This window comes from Ornithodoros turicata, chromosome 6 (genome assembly GCF_037126465.1).
Source record: "Ornithodoros turicata isolate Travis chromosome 6, ASM3712646v1, whole genome shotgun sequence".
NCBI classification, from domain to species: Eukaryota; Metazoa; Arthropoda; class Arachnida; order Ixodida; family Argasidae; genus Ornithodoros; species Ornithodoros turicata.
The window spans coordinates 60,473,683-60,495,291 of NC_088206.1; the positions used below are offsets into that span (position 1 = coordinate 60,473,683).

Consider the following 21,609-nt stretch of genomic DNA (forward strand, 5'->3'; position numbering starts at 1 on the left):
CGTTTTTACCCCGAATTGGTCGGAAAGTGATTTAGGGGGAATAATCGGTTCGAATCGGGTGCAACTCGAAAAGAGTCAGACACTATAATACCCTTGTCGTACGAGCAGAACTAACTGCGGTCACGCCTAGGTGGAGTTCGCAGGAGTCACACGGCCGTCGCCCGAACGGAGGTTACGCCGCGCTAACCGAGGCTATGGGATACCGCTTGGCAACCACGATTTCGCGATTCCGATTTCCCGACGACGCGTGTAATGACATTGCCCGCAAATAATCATCACTCTAGGCAAAAAAAGAGAGAGTAATTCGACTGCTTGTGGGGACTAAATCCATTGCCACAAAAAATAGTACCTTACCTCCATTTTATTTTTTCTTAAAACCAAACCAAACTATAGTCCCTTCTGGGAGTAAATGCACAGGAGTAAGTGAATGTCACTTAGGCTGCATTTCACGCTCTGTTCTATAACAGTTCCAGGTACGTAATTCGTGTGCATGGATGAAAATACTTTAAATTAAACCGTCAACCGTGGTGTATCGAATAAAATCTTGCGACATATACATAGGGCACAATTTGTGAAGAAAAATTCGCTAATTGTTTCTTACTCTGTGTGTGTGTGGGGGGGGGGGGGATTTAAGTTTGCTGAGTTATACAGCCTTATGCCATCAAACTGACAAAGAGCACATATTTACGTGGACTGTTGTATTCGGGAGACCATTCACGAAGTGCAGTGACAATTTGCAGTGCTGCGGGGAGTAAATGTCGGGGATAGGGGACTAAAATAGGGAGTAATTGGCAATCTAGGGGACTAGAAGCTGCAATTGCTCCCTATTTTACTCCTTCTGTTTTCTTTTTTAGAGTGATGTGCGTACCGTGTATTTAATGCTTGCTAAGCTTTTTAATTACTAATATGCCCTTTTTTTTCTTTTCATGATGTACAGCGTAATCAAAAAAACAGAAAAGAAAACTGGCGCTTGTATCACAATCACGTGGTCACTGCTAACATGTCACAAATTGCAGTGTGACATCCATGGGCGGATCCAAGCCCCCGCTTTTCGGGGGGGGGGGGGGGGGGGGGTTCTTTGTCGGAGCGCGTATTGGGTGATGGGAGAGAGGGGAATTCAATGCATAAACTGACGTTCTCAGGGCGATCGCCCCCCCCCCCCCCCCCTGGATCCGCCACTGGTGACAACAACAAACCGCGGTTCACGATAACCACGGTAATATGCGGTAATATGTAATTGTAATCCGCGCGCAGTCTATTTTACCCGAAATGCAAAGCGGGCGTCCGAATCCTTGAACTCCCCGATATCCGAGAGATGTCACATGAGGTCGCTCGTGGTCGTCGTAGATTTCCGCGATAGACCTAGAAGGACAGCATCCACTTGAGAGCATAGCCATCCCATGGTCGCTCCCACGACAGATATCGCCAGCCCTGACGCTGTTCGACTTTGACACCGTATCAACGGAAGACTCTGTCCTCCCCTGTTCTCTGGACTGGGACCAGAATGCTGCCCCTTCTGTACGGCGTATATGTCCTCCGCGATGGATACGGCCTTTTCCAATGGTTGGTCCGTGATAATGTCAGGGGGGGTGCTATATTTGTGGTCGCTGCTCTTCGAGATAATGAACACCGCTTTGTTCGCGGTGTGCCACGAGCAAAAAATCGTAACTTATAATGTAAATGTGATATTGCTATTCGCATGCTCCGATAATTAGAGAGGGATAGCTTGGTGGTTGTGCGCACTGCGCGAAGCTCTGTTTATGTTCCGCGCATGCGCAGAACCACCAACGCTATTCCTTACGTACGCAAGCGCGCTAACGTACAGCTTGGGACAAAAGTTTACGGAACACGCGAGCCACGTACTTTTTCTTCGGTGCGACACCCTAGCGGCTGCCGGAATCGGGTGAGTGCACTGTTTCGAAGGGGTGGACGGATGCGCTGTTAGCGACACACAGTGGTGGTTCCCAGGTTCCAGTTTCGCTTATGCGTGCCTGGGAGGTACAAGTTACTGCTGTGTGTCGCCAACAGCGCACCCTTCCACCCCTCCGAAACAGTGAACTCACTCGCTTCCGGCAGCCACTAGGGTGTCGCACCGGAGAAGGAGTACGTCGCTCGCGTGTTCCGTAAACTTTTGTCCCAACCTGTACGATGCACAAAACTCACTATTGTGACTCCTGTAGGTGTACCATAGCATGCGCGATGGTGGCGCCACAATGAAAGTGTACACAGTACTTCGTACGATACTTTGGGCACGATAATGTACGATTGAGGGCGGTAATCCTTTGAATGTCCATTCTGCGCGCAAGGTCAATAGCTTCTGTGGGAGTGTCTCGCGTATCGCCGTAAACTTCATGCCTTCTTTGCTGGCGGGAATATAATGCAGTCAGACATTTGCCGTTGTAGAAGCGCAGCTTCTTTGTCTTTTACACGTACAAATTATTGTGAAGGGAAGTTGACACAGGGATTTTCCCAGCACTTCCCAAGCCCCCTAACACACACGCACACAGAGAGAGAGAGAGAGAGACTTACAAGGTTCTTTGGGCATTGTGCAAAACGCGTCTAAATACGGTAGGGTCCGCGTTGGCGGAAAATTTTTGGTCACGTTGATCGCTGCCACGTGGAGCTACGAAGGAAACCTATACAGTATATATTTAGTATATTTATTTACGAAGTGTCTTATAACGCATTTTACGGGCTTTTCGCGGAGTCTCCTCTGCCATTTTTCGTTCCACAGTCTGAAACATAGCTTGGTTCCGCTGCCGCTTCGAATCCGGCTGCGATGCGATGTCTAATTCCCGAATAATGGGCAACATTAATTTAGTGCTCTCGTCGGTCCATACGCATCGCGATGGGTTCGAAGGGGTAGCGCGAACATCGCTTGCTTCCGTCGCCATGCTTGCTTTCCTCCGAGAATCCGCAATTTCGGGGGCAATATGAGAAGGACTCGCTGATGACGTAACGGACACCGATCGCCAGGACGACTTTACATGGCCCGATTGATCTGGGTTTACATGGCAAAGGGAAGTCGACCATTGTGGACTGAACTACCCCCTCCTAGCGACCTCCCTCCTCTGCGTCGACCTTCCTTTTCAGTCGACGAAAGCCGGTGAAGGGAGGTCGACCTATCAGGCTAGGTCGACCTTTGTCGCCTTCATGTAAACGCGCCTATTGGCAGTATTCAGTACTCCTCAGAACTTCGAAGCCGTGGACACTACCGTGGACGACGTCTCATCTGACAGGTGGGCGACATGGAGCGCATGATTGGGTCCTTGGGCGTCAAGGTCGCTGGTTTACCCTGCGTCCGTTGTCGATTTCATTTATCTATTTATTCGTTCTATAACAGTATACCAAGGGTGCGGGGGGAAAGTCGCGGATTAGTGCTTGGTGGGTCCCGTCCTTGGTTTTTCAGCCTGAGTATTCCATCGTCACCACCACGGCACCACCTTCAGCCGGAGAGCAAAATATCCTGGCATCAACCGAATACATATATTCCTAACATTATATGATATGAAAGACAGGAGTCACGGAAAAGGTTAGCCAGCTGTAGCTGACAGCTGCCATCATATTCAACTGTATGAGATGTATACTTATGGGCACGTGGAGAAACCTACATCACGCAAGGTGCCTTACGGAAAGAAAAAACAAAGGAAAGAGAATGTATAATGAAGTAAACACGAAAGGGAATGACAAAAGCAAGGAAATCTTGTTCACTGGTGGCAAAGAGAAGGAATCTGATGTTAGAAGTACTTCAGCTTAATAAATTTTTAAATAAGTCCGTTTAACTGTCTATGTATTACTTTTTCTGTGCCTTTTGAAAACAAAAAAAGGACTGCAACACGGAAGCCGGTTTAGCTGTAACTAGCGATGTTATTTTTATCGCCAGTTATTTAATGTTATTACCGATTATTGTACGTTATTTTTATAGTTTTATGCATCAGAGTGTACCTCTTTTTTTTTAGGTTTTCTTTGTTTGTTTCCGCAACCAGGGTTTGCTGCTCTTTATGTATAGCGGGAGTCATCCACCCCGACACTATTGTTCTTCAAGCGAAACTGATAAACTGACCGTTTCACACATTGGCCGATTACCTGCCAGCCAGGTAGCTTTGACATTACACGTGAAAGTTGGGACTGATACTGGCTGGGAGCGGTATCGATTGTCGGCGTAACTCACTCCTCACTCCTATTACCGGAAAAGAAAGAAAGAAAAAAAATGATGACCGGTGACTGGGGGTGCTGTCAGTCACAACCGTTGAGGTTTGACGTAGAACTGCGGACATGTGATCAGCGATCAGCTTTTGTTTCTAGGCGGTGTCTGCCGAGTGGACACAGCATCGGCACACGGGAGGTCACTCCAAGGTCATGATCATGAACAGCCCAGAAGTGGCAGGGTCGAATCCGACAGTCGGCTGTGTTGTCTCACGTTTTTCACACAGGGGGGGGGGGGGGCACAGTTTTCCGTGAAGCTTGCTCACGACGCGTATAATTCCCCCCTGTCTCCTTACTACTCTCCGACAGTCTTAATCTGACCACGTATGTACACTGGTCACAGCCATAGTTGACTCGCGGTGTTTAAGCGCGGAATAAGAGAACTCCCTCGAGACAACGGGCACGAGAGAGGGAAAGGACTTTTCCGAAATCCGTGACCTCATAGGGCACTTTGTGCTATCCCAACACCAAATGGAGTGGCAACACCAAATGGCTATGGCAGCCGTGACGTAACAACGAAGAGTCCGCGAATCACAACGTTGCTTTCAGCGGCCGTAGCTAATCACGACCGTGCTTCTGGCAGCCGTAGCCATGGAAACGATCCGCCACCAGCCGCATGCGCAGCCGCTGGTAGCCAGAGAAAGCCTGTGTTTCAAAAACGTCTGCGGCAGTTGGCCGACATCTTGGCTGGCTGCTGCGATTGGCGGACTTTATACCTCTACGTGTGTGGAGGAATGAGAGGAGGCATGCCTTCTGTATATAGGTTAGAGCACTGTACGGACCTAATTTTCAGGCCCGAGCCCGACTCCGCCGGTCCGCGCCCAACCCGTACCCGACTGTTTCCATGCTCATGCCCGGTCTCAGCCCGCCTCTGCTCTATGTGTCCTCGGGGCTCGGAGGCGTATTTAGATTTACTAAAGAGCACAAATGGTACTGTGATGTTACACGTAAGATTTGTCTGCGCACTGTGGTGACATGTTGCAAATGCCGCAGGCTAGGAATGCGGATAATTTGGACCACCTGGGGTTCTTTTGACGTGCGCTATGCTCTGGTGTCTACTCTGGTCTCCCTTCAAATTCACATATTGAAAGAGGACGCAGCTAATGAGGCTCATGCAGATGACGTCACGCGCAGCCTTTGAGCGCCCTTGAGCCACGTGACTCGGGAAAACATCGGCGGCAACAGGCGTCACACCGCGTGACGAATGAGCCAACAGCTTGTGTTTTGCAATATACGCTGGTAATTGCATGCACACTGCAACAACTCACTCCAGTAACTCCGGTGCGGCAATATGTTTTCCCGAGTCACGTGACCAAACGTGACGTCACTGCACAAGCCTCATTGGTGGTGAGTGAGGAGGTACGCTCTGTGTTTTAGGCTGTGTTTCTCTGCCGGCAAGGCGGGGTGTGCTTGGTGCTTACTTGCTTGGGAAGGCAGCGCGCAGTGGCGCGTGGGCGATATGTATGTACCTTGCGGATCAAGAGAGACTCATTTCCGCTCTATTGCGCACGCACCGGCGTTATTCCCCCTTCTCGAACCCTCACGCGAACGAAATATGTTCCAACACCTAACCTACCTGACCCTTGTGCCGGACTTGCTCAGCGCGCCCGCCACACCAAACGTCCCCAAATGTGTGAGAGTGCACGTGTGAAATACAGACCCATTACACGAAATAAGCGTGATCACATATAAAAAAAGTGATAGTTCTCAGGTTAAAATACCATGATACACCATACCCAATGAAAAAAAAAAAAAAAGAAAATGACATTAAAATTCAGCTGTCCAGTCTCGCCAAATCTGTTCGCGTACATGCCCGACCATAGTCGGCGTTGTCAAGCCCGTACCCGGCCCGGGCCCGGTGGCTGAAACCCGAGCCCGGCACAGGCACGCATAAAAAACGCAAAGTCCGAGCCCGTGCAGTGCTCTAATATAGGTGGCGTTGCCATAGCTATACGGTGACCAGGCGCCGTGAGCCGCATTGAGAGCCACTCGTAGCCAGAAAAAGAGACATAGGAAACCTCCTGACTTTATATGTCCACGTGCGAAGGAGTGAGAGGAGGCATTAAGCAGGCATTGGCTATCCTTGCAGTGCTGGAACGAGAAAAAAAAAAAGAGAGAGAAGGTGCGAAACTACAAGAAGCAACAGGTTGATAAGTCGAAAACAAGAGAAAAAAATAAAAGAAATGGAGAGATTGGATTCTGCACCCGACCAATTCTGCAACTAAAAAAAAAAAAAAAAAAAAAGGAACAAGGTAACGTCGACGTCGCTTTCGTAAGCCATACTCAAGCGCACGCGCTCCGCTACACTGCACCACCAAAAGGGAGCGAAGTCCTCCCTTTTCTCTGTATTCAGCACGAAATACCTCCGTAATGGCATCCTAATTTCGTCGGCGACTCTTCTTCGTAGTGTGTTCCCTTTATAGCTCGCAACAGGTTCATTCCAGTAGCATTAAAGAGAGCACTCTGTCACTGTACATCCGCTGTCGTCTCTGAGCGCCTGTTGGACGCGAGTCTGTAATTACCTCACATTTATACTAAGCCTTCAAAGTACAGCGTAATTAGGACACTGAATCTTGTTCGGGCATCTATTCAAAATCTGGCTTTAATAGTATGCGCAAACGCGGACCTTATATTTTTCCTTTTTTTGGTACGGCCTGTTGTTACGCGTTACGGCCTGAAGAAATAAATCTTTCCGTTTGACCCGTGACCTTTCCAATTACGTCTTTTTCGGCGCTGTGCGCCTTATTTTCTGCGTGACCGACCGTGGATGCGTGTTTCAGCAACAGGGACTTTGCGAGAGAATGCACTGACGCCTGCGTTCGATACGAGACTTCAGAAAATCCCAGAGAGCTTAGCGCCACTTTGAGTGCTGGGAACTTGCTGAGAAAAAAGGAGCAGAAGGTCTCCAAGCTGTTTCGGTTCCTTCTCTCCCAGCCGATTATCCACGAGGAGTCAAGGTCAGCGAAAACGAAACGTGAAGGACAATTCTCGTTCCTCATTCGAGTAACCTCCCAGGATGCAACGCGCGCGCAAGGAGCACTGGGATTTTCTGAATTCATATTTCGTCATTTCCTCCCCCCCCCCTTGTTTTTTTAAGCGACAACGGGAAAAGGCTTCCTTCACAAACTGTTATCATGTACGAGAGAAGAGAACAGAAGAGAGATTCCTGACTGAAACTCATTGATTGACAAAAGAAAAATATGAAGATGTGAGTCTCTTATGACAAAATCGGGACAGGCTATTTCAGTGCCCACGAGTAGAAGAAAAAGTAGAGAAATCAAAACAAATGCTACGATGACTGTACGTGCTGCTGCTGATGATGGAACTGCATGCTTGCCGTAGCCGGCCACCCTCAGGCGGGCAACGTCAACACTATCGCGGGGGGGGGGGGGGGGGGGGATTGAATTGAATTCTCATTTCCAGAAGTGGGATGTTATGATTTCCGTTGGACTTCGGTCCTCATTGAGAGGCGACTCATTCTTTCATTTCCCACATTACCACCATCAATGGGGTAGAGTATCGCCCCCCTGACGGTGAAACTGCCCAATCATCATCATCAAATAAAGTTGTTTGTTTGTTTTATGATTGTTTCAAAATACGGACTTTGAAAACAGGCGAACTCATGTAAGTTGAATACATCATCATGACTAAGTGATCATAAAATTAATTTCTAGTTTTGAAGAGTATGACGCGCAATCTGGTAGGCTTCTGACAACCTTGCTCCTCGAAGATTGTTCCACGTCTTCCAAAGTGGGCCAGAGAGCGGAGACCGGGAGGCTGCATGCCCTATAGGAGAGGCACGACACGCGTCTCGATGGCGTCATTTACTCTTATCATCTACTCAGTATTAACTAGGGATGGGCCAACCGAATCTGCGAATCCCCGAATCCTAGGCAGGGATTCGAGATTCGGGAAGCCGAATCCCAGTTCCTAAAACAGCGAATCGAATCTTTCGAATCCACCAACCACACTCTAAGAAAAAAAAGGAGTACTTTTACTCCTTTTGGGGACTAAATGCGTTGCCACAAAAAATAGTCCCTTTCGGGGGTAAATGCACGGGTGTAAATGACTGTCACAGAGTGGAGACTGTATTTCACGCGCTGTTGTAAGGGTCCCAGGTACATAATTCGTGTGCACGCATGCAAATACTTTGAAGCAAACCGTCAACCGTGATATATCGAGTGATATAAAATCTTGCGACATACATAGGGCCCAGTTTTCGAAGAAAGACGCGTTAACTGTTTCTTACTCTGTGTGGCTGGAAAATTGATACGTTGGCTGAGTTATACAGTTTTATGCCATCAAATTGACAGAGGGCACATATTTACGTAGGCTGTTGCATTCAGGAGACCATTCGCAAAGTTCAGTGACAATTTGCAGACCTGGCGAGTAAATGTCCGGGCTAAATGTCGGGTAAGGGGACTAAAATGGGGAGTAATTGGGCAGTCTAGGGGAGTAGAAGCTGCAATTCCTCCCCATTTTACTCCTTTTTTCTTAGAGTGCACGTTTGTTTGTTTCTTAAAATTAGCGCCTTCGGGGTCCGCGGAAAGCCTGATTGGCCTCTGCGGGCACCTTCAAGTACTGGAAGGACAACCAAAAGTATCCAGATTCGAGGGAACGGTCGAAAAATTCCTGATCACTCCCCCATCGACAGTAATGTCAGAAAGAGTCCTCAGCACATTGGGTGTCATATAGCTGATAAAAAACGCAGTAGGTGAGCAGGAGAAAATGCTAGTGTTTTTAAACAAAAATATGCATTAATTTAAAACTTTCAACTGTGTTTTCTAGTTTGTTTGGTTACATTTCTTTAGACTGAAAGGGTTCCGGCAGGAGCTCTTACATTACACGTTTAAAAGTAACACGGTTTTGCCTTCGATTGTTTCTTAGTCCTATGGAAATAATTCAGACTCGAGAGTTTATTTACTTCCTCTAGTCGATGAACAACATGTTCAATAAATTACATTTAAGAATATCGGTGCGTTTTCTCCTGAAAAAGAACTATTATTTATATGTGTTTCATTAAATAAATATACAAAATTCTGCTTCGAAACACTGTTAAGGAGGAGTGTTCTTTTTCTTTTTTCTGGCTTTTTCGACTTTTTTTTAAAGAAAGGATCGAAAGATTCGAGATTCGAAAGATTCGTAAATTCGCAGAACATACCTTGGATTCGGAAAATTCTGAATACGTCCCATTTCTAATATTAAGGGACCCCGTATTAACGAGGCACGACCGTAAAGGTAAAGGCGCAGCAGGACGTGTACTATGAATGCGAGTGAATACAAACCTTGTTTTTGAATATTCCGCATAAAATTAGTAAAAAATTTTGATGAGATGTGTTTTGTTGTTACGATGCCTACGCTGTTGGGAAATAGAAACCTGTATCGCAGCACGCCGCAGAGACAGGGAAATATTGAATCCATGGAAGAACAAGCCTCAGCTTGGGCGACACTGGGAACTAGAAACACAAACACTTTTTCTTAGGTGTATTTGGTTTACCAACTCGCCTACCCGTATGCTATTTTTCTTTTTTTTTTTTTTTTCAGTCAGGGAAATATATTAATTATGCGAGGACAGAAGGAAATGTACAGTAACTTTATTGTAAGATGATGAATGGGGAGTTTCATCGCCAGGGGCGATACTCTAACCCATTGCTGGTGGTGATATGCGTGGAACGAAATAATGAGCCCTTTCACAATAAGGATCGAAGTCCTATGGCATCCAGAAAGGTGAACAGAGCTTTGAGGGGAGAAAGCAATTTTGATAGGGAAAAGGGGCGAGAGTCCAGCTGACTAAGAGACCCGGAGAGTGTGGTTCGGGAAGGTTGGTAGTGTGGGCTATGAAGAAGAATGTGCTCCAGATCCTCTAGAGCAACGCAGTGACAGCATCTGGGAGAGTCAACTTGTCTCAGGCGGTAACGCCACTGAGCTGTAAAAGCCACATCGAGTCGCATTCGGTGAATTAATGTATCATCTTGACGAGAGGTGTTTCGTGGCATGCGACAACCGACCAATGGAAAACCAATGGACAACCGGCATTCACCCCCCCCCCCCCCCCCATTATGCGAAAGAAATGTATGTTTAATACGGAACCTGGTTTTACAATACTCGATTATCCTCTTGTCAGCAATTCAGCCACTAATGTGTTGACTGCTGACACTGCACTTACTTTCTCCCGCATATGAAAGTAGCTCCCAACCATTTCTTTCCCCTTTACAAAGAGAGAGAGAGAGAGAGAGAGAGAGAGACCCAATGCCATCGCGAGCTGCGCGTGAGTACTCGGAACTGCGTCGAGCGGACGCGCGGGGAGTGCACACCGGCACGTGGAACAGCCTCCGTTATCATAAGGACGTCGCGGTTGTTGCCACCGGTGCTGAACACGGTGGAATTTGCAGAGCTGCGCTTGCGCGCAGCTGCAACGGCTTTCTGCAAAACCTTATTGGAGACACTTCATCCGACATTATTAAGGGTAGTTAATTCCTCGGACACCGAATAGAGTGGAAAGCTCTCTAATGCGCGCGGATATGACTCAAAAGCAAGTGGCTAAAGGGAGGGAAAGTTTTGCACGGGAAGGAAGAGAGGAGGAGAGAGGGAGGGGACCCGGTGGAAATGGAAGAGAGAAGATTAATAATGTCGCGTGTGCGGTACTCTGTCGCTCGTAGCCGCCCCAAGTCCACGATCAACGGCACTGGATAGGCATCCTTTGAATGTTTCGACAGGATTTTTCTCTTACTTTTTCTATTTATTTTTTAATTTGGCTTTTATCCCACAGGCGTCGAGCCCTGGATGCTCCGATTAGCTCCGATAACCTTTCTTCAAGCTGTCGGAACGGGCAATGTATTTTGGACTCTTGTGGGCTCTCTCTATTTTTCTTCTTTTTCTTTATCTTTTTTTTTTCCTGTTCGATTCTATACAAGAGTTGGAAGAAGGTTTTGTAGTTTTCTTTGTCATTTTAAGAACGAATCGTACATAATATTTTTGAAACCCGTGCACTCAATTTATTCGTCGACAAATTAAGATAATAATAATAATCATAAGTCGGTGGCGTTCTCCTTTCGGTGTGCCACATGCTCAGGCTTTCTATCACTATAATGTTCCCCACAATATCCCTCCACATTATGCTCATGTGTCCCGCCATACGGATCAAATGCGACGCGTGGTGGCAATTTTCGCGGACGTGTTGCAAGGTATATGCGTGTTGTACGAAATGTCCAGCTTTCTTTCTCTTTTTTTATCTGTTTTCTAAAGGTCGCTGTCGACCTCTCTTAGAAGATCGAGAAACGACAGACGAGCCAGACATTTGAGTCTCGTGTGTTGTCAATATTCAACTCGTGACTTTGAAGATATTAAATTCTCTTCAATCTTTTCCACCCCAAACCGTTTTTTTTTTTTTTTTTTTTTTGTCACCTGAGAAGTGCTATATGGCCAATAAGTTGAGCGATATCACGTCTGTGGTGTCGTACCGGCGGTTACATGAATGCTAGTCAGAACACGAACAAGAGAATGAGCTGCCTTAATTTTACGCATAATTAACTCGCCATATTTCACAGCGTGGCACAATTTTGCGATGGCTTACCACTGTGTGCACATGGCATTTAGATGCAACGGCGTTCAGACGTGCAACTCAAATGCAGATGATATTTTCTAGGTAACGCTTTCCATATCCATTACTGTTTAAGACATTGAATGAAGAATGGAAGCGCGCTGATTTCTCTTTAACGTCCTTCATGTGGTACATTTCGTGTTCACAGTTTTCCGCCTTGTGCTTGAAGCAGATGTTCTGCTTCCTTGCCGCTTGGATGGCATGCGCCTGCCTTGTTCGTAAAACCTTCCAGAAGCGCAGACATTATGTTTGTGCGCGCGGTGTCTGATGCGCACCTGGGCGAGTAATCTATGCGGCGGAATTACTGATACACTACAGGCAGACCCGTAAAAATTACTCTTCAGAAGTATCTGAATTGCAATTATATGCTCGTAGAAGTAATTAAGTACAATTAGAGTTAACTTCGCTGCAATTAGAGTTACTACAAGAAGTAGTTAACTTGCTATTACAATTACATAATGTCGAAAGTAAACCTGTAAGTAATGAACTACCGAGAATGGAATTAATTACAATGATTGGAACACACAAACACTTACAATAATTAGTTACTTTTCATGTCTGCCAAAACATTTCCCAAAAGAAGATAGCTGTTCCACAATATTGTATTTTCCACCCCATTCTACCCTTCATCCATATCGCTTTGTTCCTCGCAAGCTGAGCAAAATAATTTGAACAGAGGTTGACAAAATACCCGATGCATACTCTCTGTGCATGGGGAAAGGACATTAGTGTTGATGATAATGGTGTATAGAAGAAGAAAATGGAAAGGGACATCACACTTACCAAACACAGGTATATTTCGAGGGTTTTCTGATACGTTTTTATACCCTTGGAGTTATTGGAGTAGCGAGAGGGGTGGTTTCGAGAGGTCCAACCCCCCCCCCCCCCCTTCCACTGGCTACGCGACTAACTCGAAGAGTATAAAAATATACCCCCCCCCCCCCCCCCCCCCGAAGCCATATCTTTGGTAGCGGATGTGGGAAAGGGAAACGAAGGTGAAATCATCCTCCCCCACGTAAAGTCCCCATAGAACCCCTCCCGAAGTAGTTTTCTGGCTACGCCACTGCATGGAGTGGTTGGAAAGCCACGACAGCCACGAATCAAGACCCAAGTGCACGTCAAATTTCCCGCCCGCTCTGGACCCTACTCCATGTGGCGCCGCTCGGTGGCTCCACCAGTTGCTTCCGCCGGTCCCGTCATGCCCCTTTTCCGCTCGCTCTCTCCGACACCACCTGTAGCAGACGACTTTGGACGTCAACGGTGGTGACGGTCTTGCGATATCTCCAATCGGTTGCCCATGTGACATCCAGCGGGGCTTTAAAAGTCGCCCAAACGGGCCAGCTTTAAGGAGTTATCGTCGACAGAACCACCGTTGACAAGTCGCCGACTTCTCGCGTCAGCTTCCAGCAAGGGGGAGTCCAACTTCAGCCACCGCTCATTCAAACCCCGCTTGCAATGGCGTTCAACGTGCAAGAACTGTTACACAGCCTCCTGTTCCACCGTATTTCTTGATCGGGACGTGCTTCTCTTCAGATCTCACCTTTGTTTTCTCCGTGCTTCTTGTGAGTGCTATTTCTTGGTGGTGTGAAGCCTGAATGGCCGAAAACAGCATCATGCTGGGAAGCACCTTACTTCTACTGGGAAAGGAGAAGAATGTGGTGCACGCCGCGCACTACAGGCAGCTGATGGGAGTTCGTCGAAGTAATTTCCTGCTGGCCCTTCTGTTCCTCATGCTGTTCAGCTACCTCTGTTTCGGGGCCTTCATGTTCTGCAGCTTCGAACGGCCCGGAGAGTTGGAGAGGCGCAGAGCCTTGAAAAGCTTTCGGGCCATGTTTCTGAGGGAGCACCCGTGTCTAACTGGTAAGAGGTTTTCATCTGGTGCGCTGGATTTCACAGGCTCGGTCAGAAACAAAGAGATGGTTTCAATGGGTCGTAAGGTTTTACCCAGCCTTGATAAGCTCTGTTCGTGACGAATGGAGAAGGAATAAGAGAATACACTAATTACAGCGGATGACAGCGTCGAATGAACGTGCTAGTACAGGCTAACTCCTCTCATTTAATCAATCTGTCATTTGCTTTGCTATTTAGGATATCACAAGGAAGGAAGTACTTCCTTTTTGCTACTGTGCTGGCACTCACACATCAGTAGTTACGAGATGGTATCTTGCGTTTTCTTTGAGTTCGTCGGTATCACTCAACAAACACAGCATAATGGGCGTGTGCTCCAAATGAGATTCTCTTGCGAGTGCTACTTGTGTCCACGGCTAGTGTCCAACCTTTTGTTGATGTTTATGATGGTAGAAGAAAAAATATGGAGACTGGGACAAGCTATTCCATATCTAGTAGAGGACAAAAAAAAAAAAACATCCCAAAAAGAAGGGAGACTTTTTGTTTCAGGCGACTTCTTGGAAGATCGTGAAGTTGGCTACACTGTAACACTGTAAAGAGGATATTTATGTTACGATTCATGTGATCTCGTCTAACTTGCTCCTTCCTTCTTTTCTTTTTCCCTTTCCGTTCTGTTAGTTGTGTCATTCTTTCCCTCGTTTCAAACATTACGAAGCGCGTCTATTTTCGCGCTGTACCGTGTAACTCCAAGCGATATAATGGTGACGTCGCCCATCGGGTTATCTAAGCTCTGTGTTTTCCGTCTTTCAACGAGGGCTGCTCAGAGATACGTGCAGTATTCACGCTTGCTCCTTCCGAACAGCGGGGCCCAAGGGAAGAATACGCTTAGTAAAGGATCTCAAACGCTTGTCTTCTCTGTTTTCCTTCCTGGGTATGACATATAATGACAACGCCTCTTGTCTATCTTCCTGCCTTTCTCTAATGTCCTACTTTTTCACTGTAGCGTCCCATATAGTACAGACCCATAAGGACAGCACATCTTGACTGCTGTTCTCCCCCGATTTTACGACACTTCCACGAGTTTGAGGAGATGGGCGGTCCTGCTTTTCCTTTATTTCTCGCGTGATTTTTGTCACACTCGTCACAGCCAACCGCCCGTATCTACGGAACTCTCACTTACTGCCTCAAAAAGACGATAAAAGCTTTCCGCTTGTGGCTGTTTATTGCTAATGATCGGAGCAAATGGGGAACTTTATTCACCAGCACCGTACGACATTAATCACGGAGATGTCACAAACGCCGTACGCTAAAATTTCCGGAAAATAGAGCTCGCAGCACCCGTGCGGTATTGGCATTGTAAGCGCCTCAGAACCGTGCTCTTGCGATAGACCAGCAGTTTGGTTTTGTAGATTTCCATGCCCTGTACTCTCCATTTCTGGGGGTCTGGAAAGATCGTCCCCGGAAATAACGTCCCCGAAAAAACGTCCCCTGGAGAAAATGTCACCCGGAAAAAACGTCCCCGGTGGGAACCTGGGTTAAAACCGGGTCCTAGGTTAGTTTTCAGAGGTTAGGTTTAGGATTGTTTTTGACAGTTCGCCATGCGGTTGAGGGGGTCTACCCACAGCGCCGTTTGACGAAAACTACTTGTCTTGATACTTTTCTTGGGGGGACGATTTCTCCGGGGGACATTTTCTCCGGGGAACGTTTTTTCCGGGGACGATTTTTCCTACACCCCTATTTCTGTGCTTCAGTGCACGACTCTGGAAACTTTTTTTTTTATTCCGTGTTAGCGCCGCGAAGCAACTGTGGCTAGGAGCGGCGTACAGACGGTGACAGATGGAGAGAGGGCAGCAGGAAGGTGTGGGGGACAGGTGTGTTAGTACGCGTCCTGGGTCGACTTCAGGGGGAACTGTACCGACGTTCGTCTGGAAAGTCTTCGGAAAACCCAGGGAAAACCTCAGACAGCACAGCTAGTGGTAAGATTCGAACCCACCGTCTCCCAGTCGTTTGCCGCCATGATGGCAAAGAAATTCTCCCTACATTTCCCTTCAGGTCCCTTTCGGTTCACATCACGATAAATGACCGAGCATGGCCGAGCGGGTGTAAGTGTCCGCTGCTGTCTGGGAGATGGTGGGTTCGAATCGTACCACCAGCTGTGCTGTCTGAGGTTTTCCCTGGGTTTTCCGGCATATTTTCCAGGCGAATGTTGGCACAGTTCCCCCTGAGGTCGACCGAGGACATACACTAACCCACCTGTCTCTTCTTCCCGCACCGTAGCAGACGATTTTCGACATCCAATAAAAGTGCTCGGATGCTCTGACGTCACGACACGCAGGAAGGAGCTGAGTGAGACCGCCTCCACTGCGCACACCTTTTTAAAGTGACAGTCCGGACCTCCGGAGGGTATTCGGATTGCGACTGCATTCAATTGTCCTCTACACGTACATCATTCCAGTAAAATAGCTAGGGTGAAAACTTCCCCGTTTTAGAGAAAATGAATTAAGTCCTACAGTTAACTCATATTTGGTTTCGGTTTCTTGGTGACGTCACTGTTGTTCCCGACGTCACAATTGTACAAGACGACACAATTAACAACAATCGGCGCTTGGTTGAGGCACAAAGTGAGATTTTCAAGTGAGACTTGACCCAGTTTGGATTGGCGATTTGGTTTAATAACTTGTGTTATTCCGAACTATGTAGCGTATGACATTTGTTATGGAGGTGTTGCTACTGTAACTCAGAGGGATCCACCTGACAAATGTTTATGCTCTGTAGGCCAAGTCTGTGACGAGAACGAGGTCGACACTTACTTGTCTCTTCAAAAGGCTTTGGTACTGCACCAAGCTTTTATCCAGGGCGATGAATACTGGCTATATTCGCAACTGTTTTAGGGGTTCGGTCTCCGCAAACCCGAAAAACAACACTCACGTTGTGTTTTTGTTCTTGTCCTCGCGATGCACTAAACATCACCTATGCCTCGTCCCTCAACACCGTCACATATGCAGTAACCAGTCACTGTTAATAAAAAGCAGGAATGCGTATTGAGAGTACAGGAACCAAGAACGGGAACGCTCAGTCCGCCGAGAGGAGCAGAGCCAGGACGAGCAGACGCCAGAAAGACCGGAAAAGAACGCTCCCTGCGTCACGACTGTTCCGAGTGCGGCTTTCAGTCGGGGGCAGAAGATGCAAGTTGAAAATTGTATTACAAGTTCTCGGAGCCAAATATTTTGCATGATGGCTCGGAAAGATGTAAGGAATCATCTGATAAGGCGTATTTACTTCACATTTGGGGTCCAGACTGTCCCTTTAAACTAATTTTCTCATGAAATGCGCGCTTCCCAAATGCAATATTTTGCGTGACAGTTGCTGAGCGTAGAGTGTATGTTCATATCACGTGATAAAAAAAATCTATGTTCTAGGTGCCTTCCATGCGCCGTTAAACACAGCGTTCCGTATACTGAGATTTGAGACCACGCACCGAAGTATCACTATCGCGAAATGTCCGGTCCGTCAACGACGACAACATGGCGATGGGAAATGCTATGTATTTCATTTTTCAATGATAACCAAACATTTTTCAGTGATAATAAGGGCTAGGGATTTTGCGGCCATTGGTTGTTTATGGAGCCCAACATAGTGGCAGCAGCTGGCGGAGTGCTTATCAATCAACGTGTCCTCTCCGTGCTGCGCTGATCGGCATATTGATATTGCACTCCGTGCTTTATCAACGGAAACTTTAGGGATGAATAACGCCGCACGTGCCATCGAAGGGAAATTATCTGCCGCGGCGTAAAAGAAGATAAGAAAACGAAAACCGCTTTACGTTGTACACGCAAAGCTCGCGTGTTAGTTTTTTTTAAGTCATGGCTCGCCGAGTCGGAAATATTAATTGAAATTAAAATAAGAATAACGAGTTTAAGTAGGTAGGGAAACATTCAAAGTGAGCCGAAACGTGGCGCAAATGAATATGTTTATTTCTTTGCTTCGGTACCAGATAAGACAGGCATGGCTTATCGCATACGGCTTCCGCTGGGATCGTGTGCCTCCCCTTTTTCCATTTCAGAAATTCTCACTTTTTCTGCTATCCCTGCGTGGACTGGGTTTAGCAACCTTCCTTCGTCGGACTGCGAGCGAAGGCGCGCAAGAAGTGACCGAGCGCTAGGTTGTGGGCGCTCTAAAATGCTTGATGTTCGGCTTTTTTTTTTTTTTTTCTCTCGATGGGATAGCTCCTCAATATCCGTGTCAATTAGCATAAACTGGAGTAAATTCAGCACGCGCTTCACACTTGTAGGGCAAAAAAGCGGGTGAGGTCTATAGCCACAGTAGTTACAATGAAGATACAAAGTAGTTACCGCTTCTGAAAGTTATAGTTGTGATCACGGTTTTCTGAAAGTAAAGTAAACGCAGTGAGTACCTAACTAATCTATATTTTAACAGCCGTCATGAGACCCACTCGAAAAGTACACGATCTCTTGAACCTCTTCAAGAGTAGGCGGTGCTAACCGCGACAGAAAAGCGATTATCAGCTCGTGACGACTGAATGCAGACTCCACTCCCAGGAATTAGCTCGGTTGCAAGGGCAGCGTGAGCGCAGATTTTATTGCAGCTCCACAACATATTACGAATGAGCCAGTGAGTCACACGTGTCAGTGGAACAGCTGCCAGAAGCTGTATCTGTCAGCTGTATAGCCAGAAGCTGTGTCTGGCATACAAGGCAGCCCCTCGGCATTCGTGGATTAGCGAAATAGTGCTCCTATGCAAGCATATCACTGACTCACGCAACAGGCAGCCGTTTAACGCGGAAGAATCCGCCCTCTACCAGTGATGTACATAATAATTGATAATATGCACGGCGGAAACTTGGCCCACTGTTTACTCTCCTCCATACGCGGCCACGTTATGATATCTATCGTCAGAGGTCACTGCCAGGCTTGCATTTTTCGCGTCATTGCACAAGATAACCGATTGGAGTGCCCGAAAGTTCTCTGTGCAAGTACCGTATTTTTTATGTATAACGCGCGCGTTATACGCTCTGAAGACGTCCTGCGCGTCATCTAACGGTGCGCGTTATAAGCGGAAACATTTTCCTGCAGAGTTCCTTTTCATGTCGGTGACGTACAAATTCTAGCCACTTCCAGTGTGTGCTGTGGCTTTCTCCCATATCTCTTAGGGTCAGTTGGCAAAACCGGCGAAAGGACACTGGACTTCATAAACGGTCAATAATCTTGAATTCATTGCAGAAGAATGGCGTGATTGAGAAGGGACGCGAAACGGAAAGCATAGAGGACACTGAAGTATGCTTATATGACAGCGACGCACTGTTGCATCGGGGTTTAACGGATTTGTCTAAATGTGTTTCAAATATAGCGTGTGCATATATGATGCACCGCTTTGGTTTATTGTGTATACTGCTGGCAGTACAACACCATTGCGGTGAGCGTTATGCAAGGGTGCGCGTTATACATCGAACATTTTTAAAATTCGGCCCGTTTTTAGGGGTGCGCGTTATACACCGGAAAATACGGTACTGTCCGTGCACAAGAACCATTTGAGCCTCCCGTGCTGCGGCGAGCAGACAGTAAAGGCTATACGTTGCCGGCGCGAAGAGCTCGTTGCTTGTAAACTCAGCACAACAAGTTATACATGTGACAGTGAACGCTAACTATTTCTTATAGACCTCTCCCTGTTTATAAACAAATGACGTCATGGTGTTCGACAGCGCCACCAATTTGGTAGAGTTGAACTACGCTGGAAGCTAGGGGGCGAACAAGGTCGCGCCGGAAAGCCACGGTCTTGAGGGGATTACGATGGTCCCTGCAAGGGACGCGACCTTCGGTCCTACTTTTCTTTCAATAGGAGGCAGCGAACAAGTGCCCGTTCGTGGAACCCGTGGTGGAACCCAGCCCTCCCCTTCCGATTGGTTTCGGTTTCAGTCTGTCTGCCAACGTCATGATGACGTTTCTCGGATAGAGGTCTATTTGCTCGCAAAATTGCAGTAAAACGGCTCAGGGCGACGTTTGGTGGGAAATAGTCCCCAATTTGTCGAGCAACAGTGCCCGACTGGCTTGCCGATCATGATGCCTACGTAGCCGACTTCTTTTGTTTTAGACACAGTGTTATGAGCATGCAATGTAGTTTTTCCGCCGTACTTGACGAGCTATGCGCAACTGGTGGTCACTTCAACACAGTGTTGCCCGTAATTTTCAATTTAATTTTCGGGGAAAAAAAAACTATGAGCGCAATTGGTACCAAAATTGTGACGATAGAGTACTGAGGGGTCAGGCTGTAAATATTCCAAGATTGCAACTCTACTGCTTTACAGTATATTTGTTTATCTTTTTTATCATTGTCTTCGTTGCTTGCGTAGATAGTCACTAATCTTGGCTCCGGGTATTTTCCCTGGGTTTTCCACGAACTCTGCGAGACAAATGATAGTTCCCCGTGAAGGCGGTCCAGGCCACACTGTTCCTCTTCGATTCCATAGAGGCATGTGAAGTATATCTGTTGGCTTTTAGGACTTTCTTTCCCATTCTGGTAGGCACTTCTCTTTTTTCTCTTGGTTTAGTATTTGGAAGGTTGTAAGATCTTTTGGAAGTATTAAGGGGGTGGGGTGCTGGAAAAATCCTTGGTCGTTTGGAGCCCTTCACAATTATCCCTGGTTTATTTTAAAACTTCCCGCTTTAGTGTGACCCTGTGTTAGGCGCCCTCTGTGCCGTTTTCACACTGTTATCTCGCTTCCTGAGTCATACACGACGAAGTTCCGACACTTCCCTGTACCACGGCCACTTGCGCGCGTCGCTTCGAGCGAAGCGACGCCCGCAAGTGGCCGTTCCTGTACACTCCAGATATGTGAGCGCAGATAAGGCGGACGTCGTCAATGCAAGGGAAGTCTCGTGACAAAAACTTCGGTATCTGAGAGTCGAGACGGCCGAGACACGATAGGAGGCGCAGCTGTCTTGCGTTGCGGAGTTGAATGGTTGGACCATAGGTCGGCAAATCGACTCATCGTGGTCACAACGGGCACCGTTCACCGTCGCATCGCGGAGAATGATATGATGTTGAGTGATGGGCTGCAGTATGATGATGAAGGTGAAGTTTATGTTGAATCATGGCCTATGATGTGATGCGTTGCTGAAGGTAGGATTCTCGATGTCAACTAAAAAGAAAACGGATGCCGTCCCCTGGACTTTAAAGAGTAAATAATAAAATTGATTGACTGAAAATAGGAAAGTGGTAATGCAAAATAAGTGGAAGCAGCAATTGACCGACCTACTATTCCCTTTCATGTAAAATAAACAGACAAGAAATCTTTCGGTGCCGTAACATCATCGTTGGGAGAAACGCGTCGTCTGATGAAGGGAAAGTGTCGCGTTGCACCAGCTTTAATGCAGACTTTGTAGTGAGTGCGGGATTGCTTCAGGATGTCGAAAGCGATAGTATGCATACTTTCGCAATCGCGCGAGAGTAATTTTCTGTTTATTCCTTCCATGATGCTTCACTGCAGACACTCGTCGAAGTCACTACGGGCGTACGAGGCTCTGCCTATTACGCCGCGCTGTGAGTGACACTGCTTGTTTTCTCAGCTGAAATCAGTTCCCAAAAAAAGCATGGGAGAGACAAGAAATATCTTTCCCTCCTTCCTGGCTCTTGGTCTCTCGATAGACGACCCTCTGCTTACACACATGTGACGTCAAAAGAAGACTGGTTTGAGGTTATATTATGCTGTGGTGGCTCTATAATGAAACTGACGTAAGTAGGCGATTATCCGCAGTCCTACCCTGCGGCACGTGCAATATGTCACCACACTGCGCAGACAAACCTTACGTGTAACATCACAGTACCATTACCATTATTACCATTAGTACCATTACCATTACCAGGCCATTAGTACGCGACTTTGTATGACTTTGTATGAGTTTGTTTGTATGAGTCCTCAAAAGGACTAAAAGTAAAAC

At 47.1% G+C, this 21,609-nt stretch overlaps 1 protein-coding gene across 2 annotated transcripts in view; it reads left to right on the top strand.

The window, feature by feature from the left end:
- The window catches only part of LOC135396868 (potassium channel subfamily K member 1-like), a 163,477-nt gene that overhangs the window by 126,937 nt on the left and 14,931 nt on the right, over positions 1-21,609 (top strand). Inside the window, exon 1 of one of the 2 annotated variants that reach the window (XM_064628072.1) lies at positions 13,014-13,666. The exons of the other annotated variant lie outside the window; for it this stretch is intronic. Coding sequence (XP_064484142.1) covers positions 13,402-13,666 — 265 coding nt within the window. The 5' untranslated portion in view covers positions 13,014-13,401. Of the gene's footprint in view, positions 1-13,013; positions 13,667-21,609 lie in introns of those variants that run through there. 2 annotated transcript variants of the gene reach the window in all.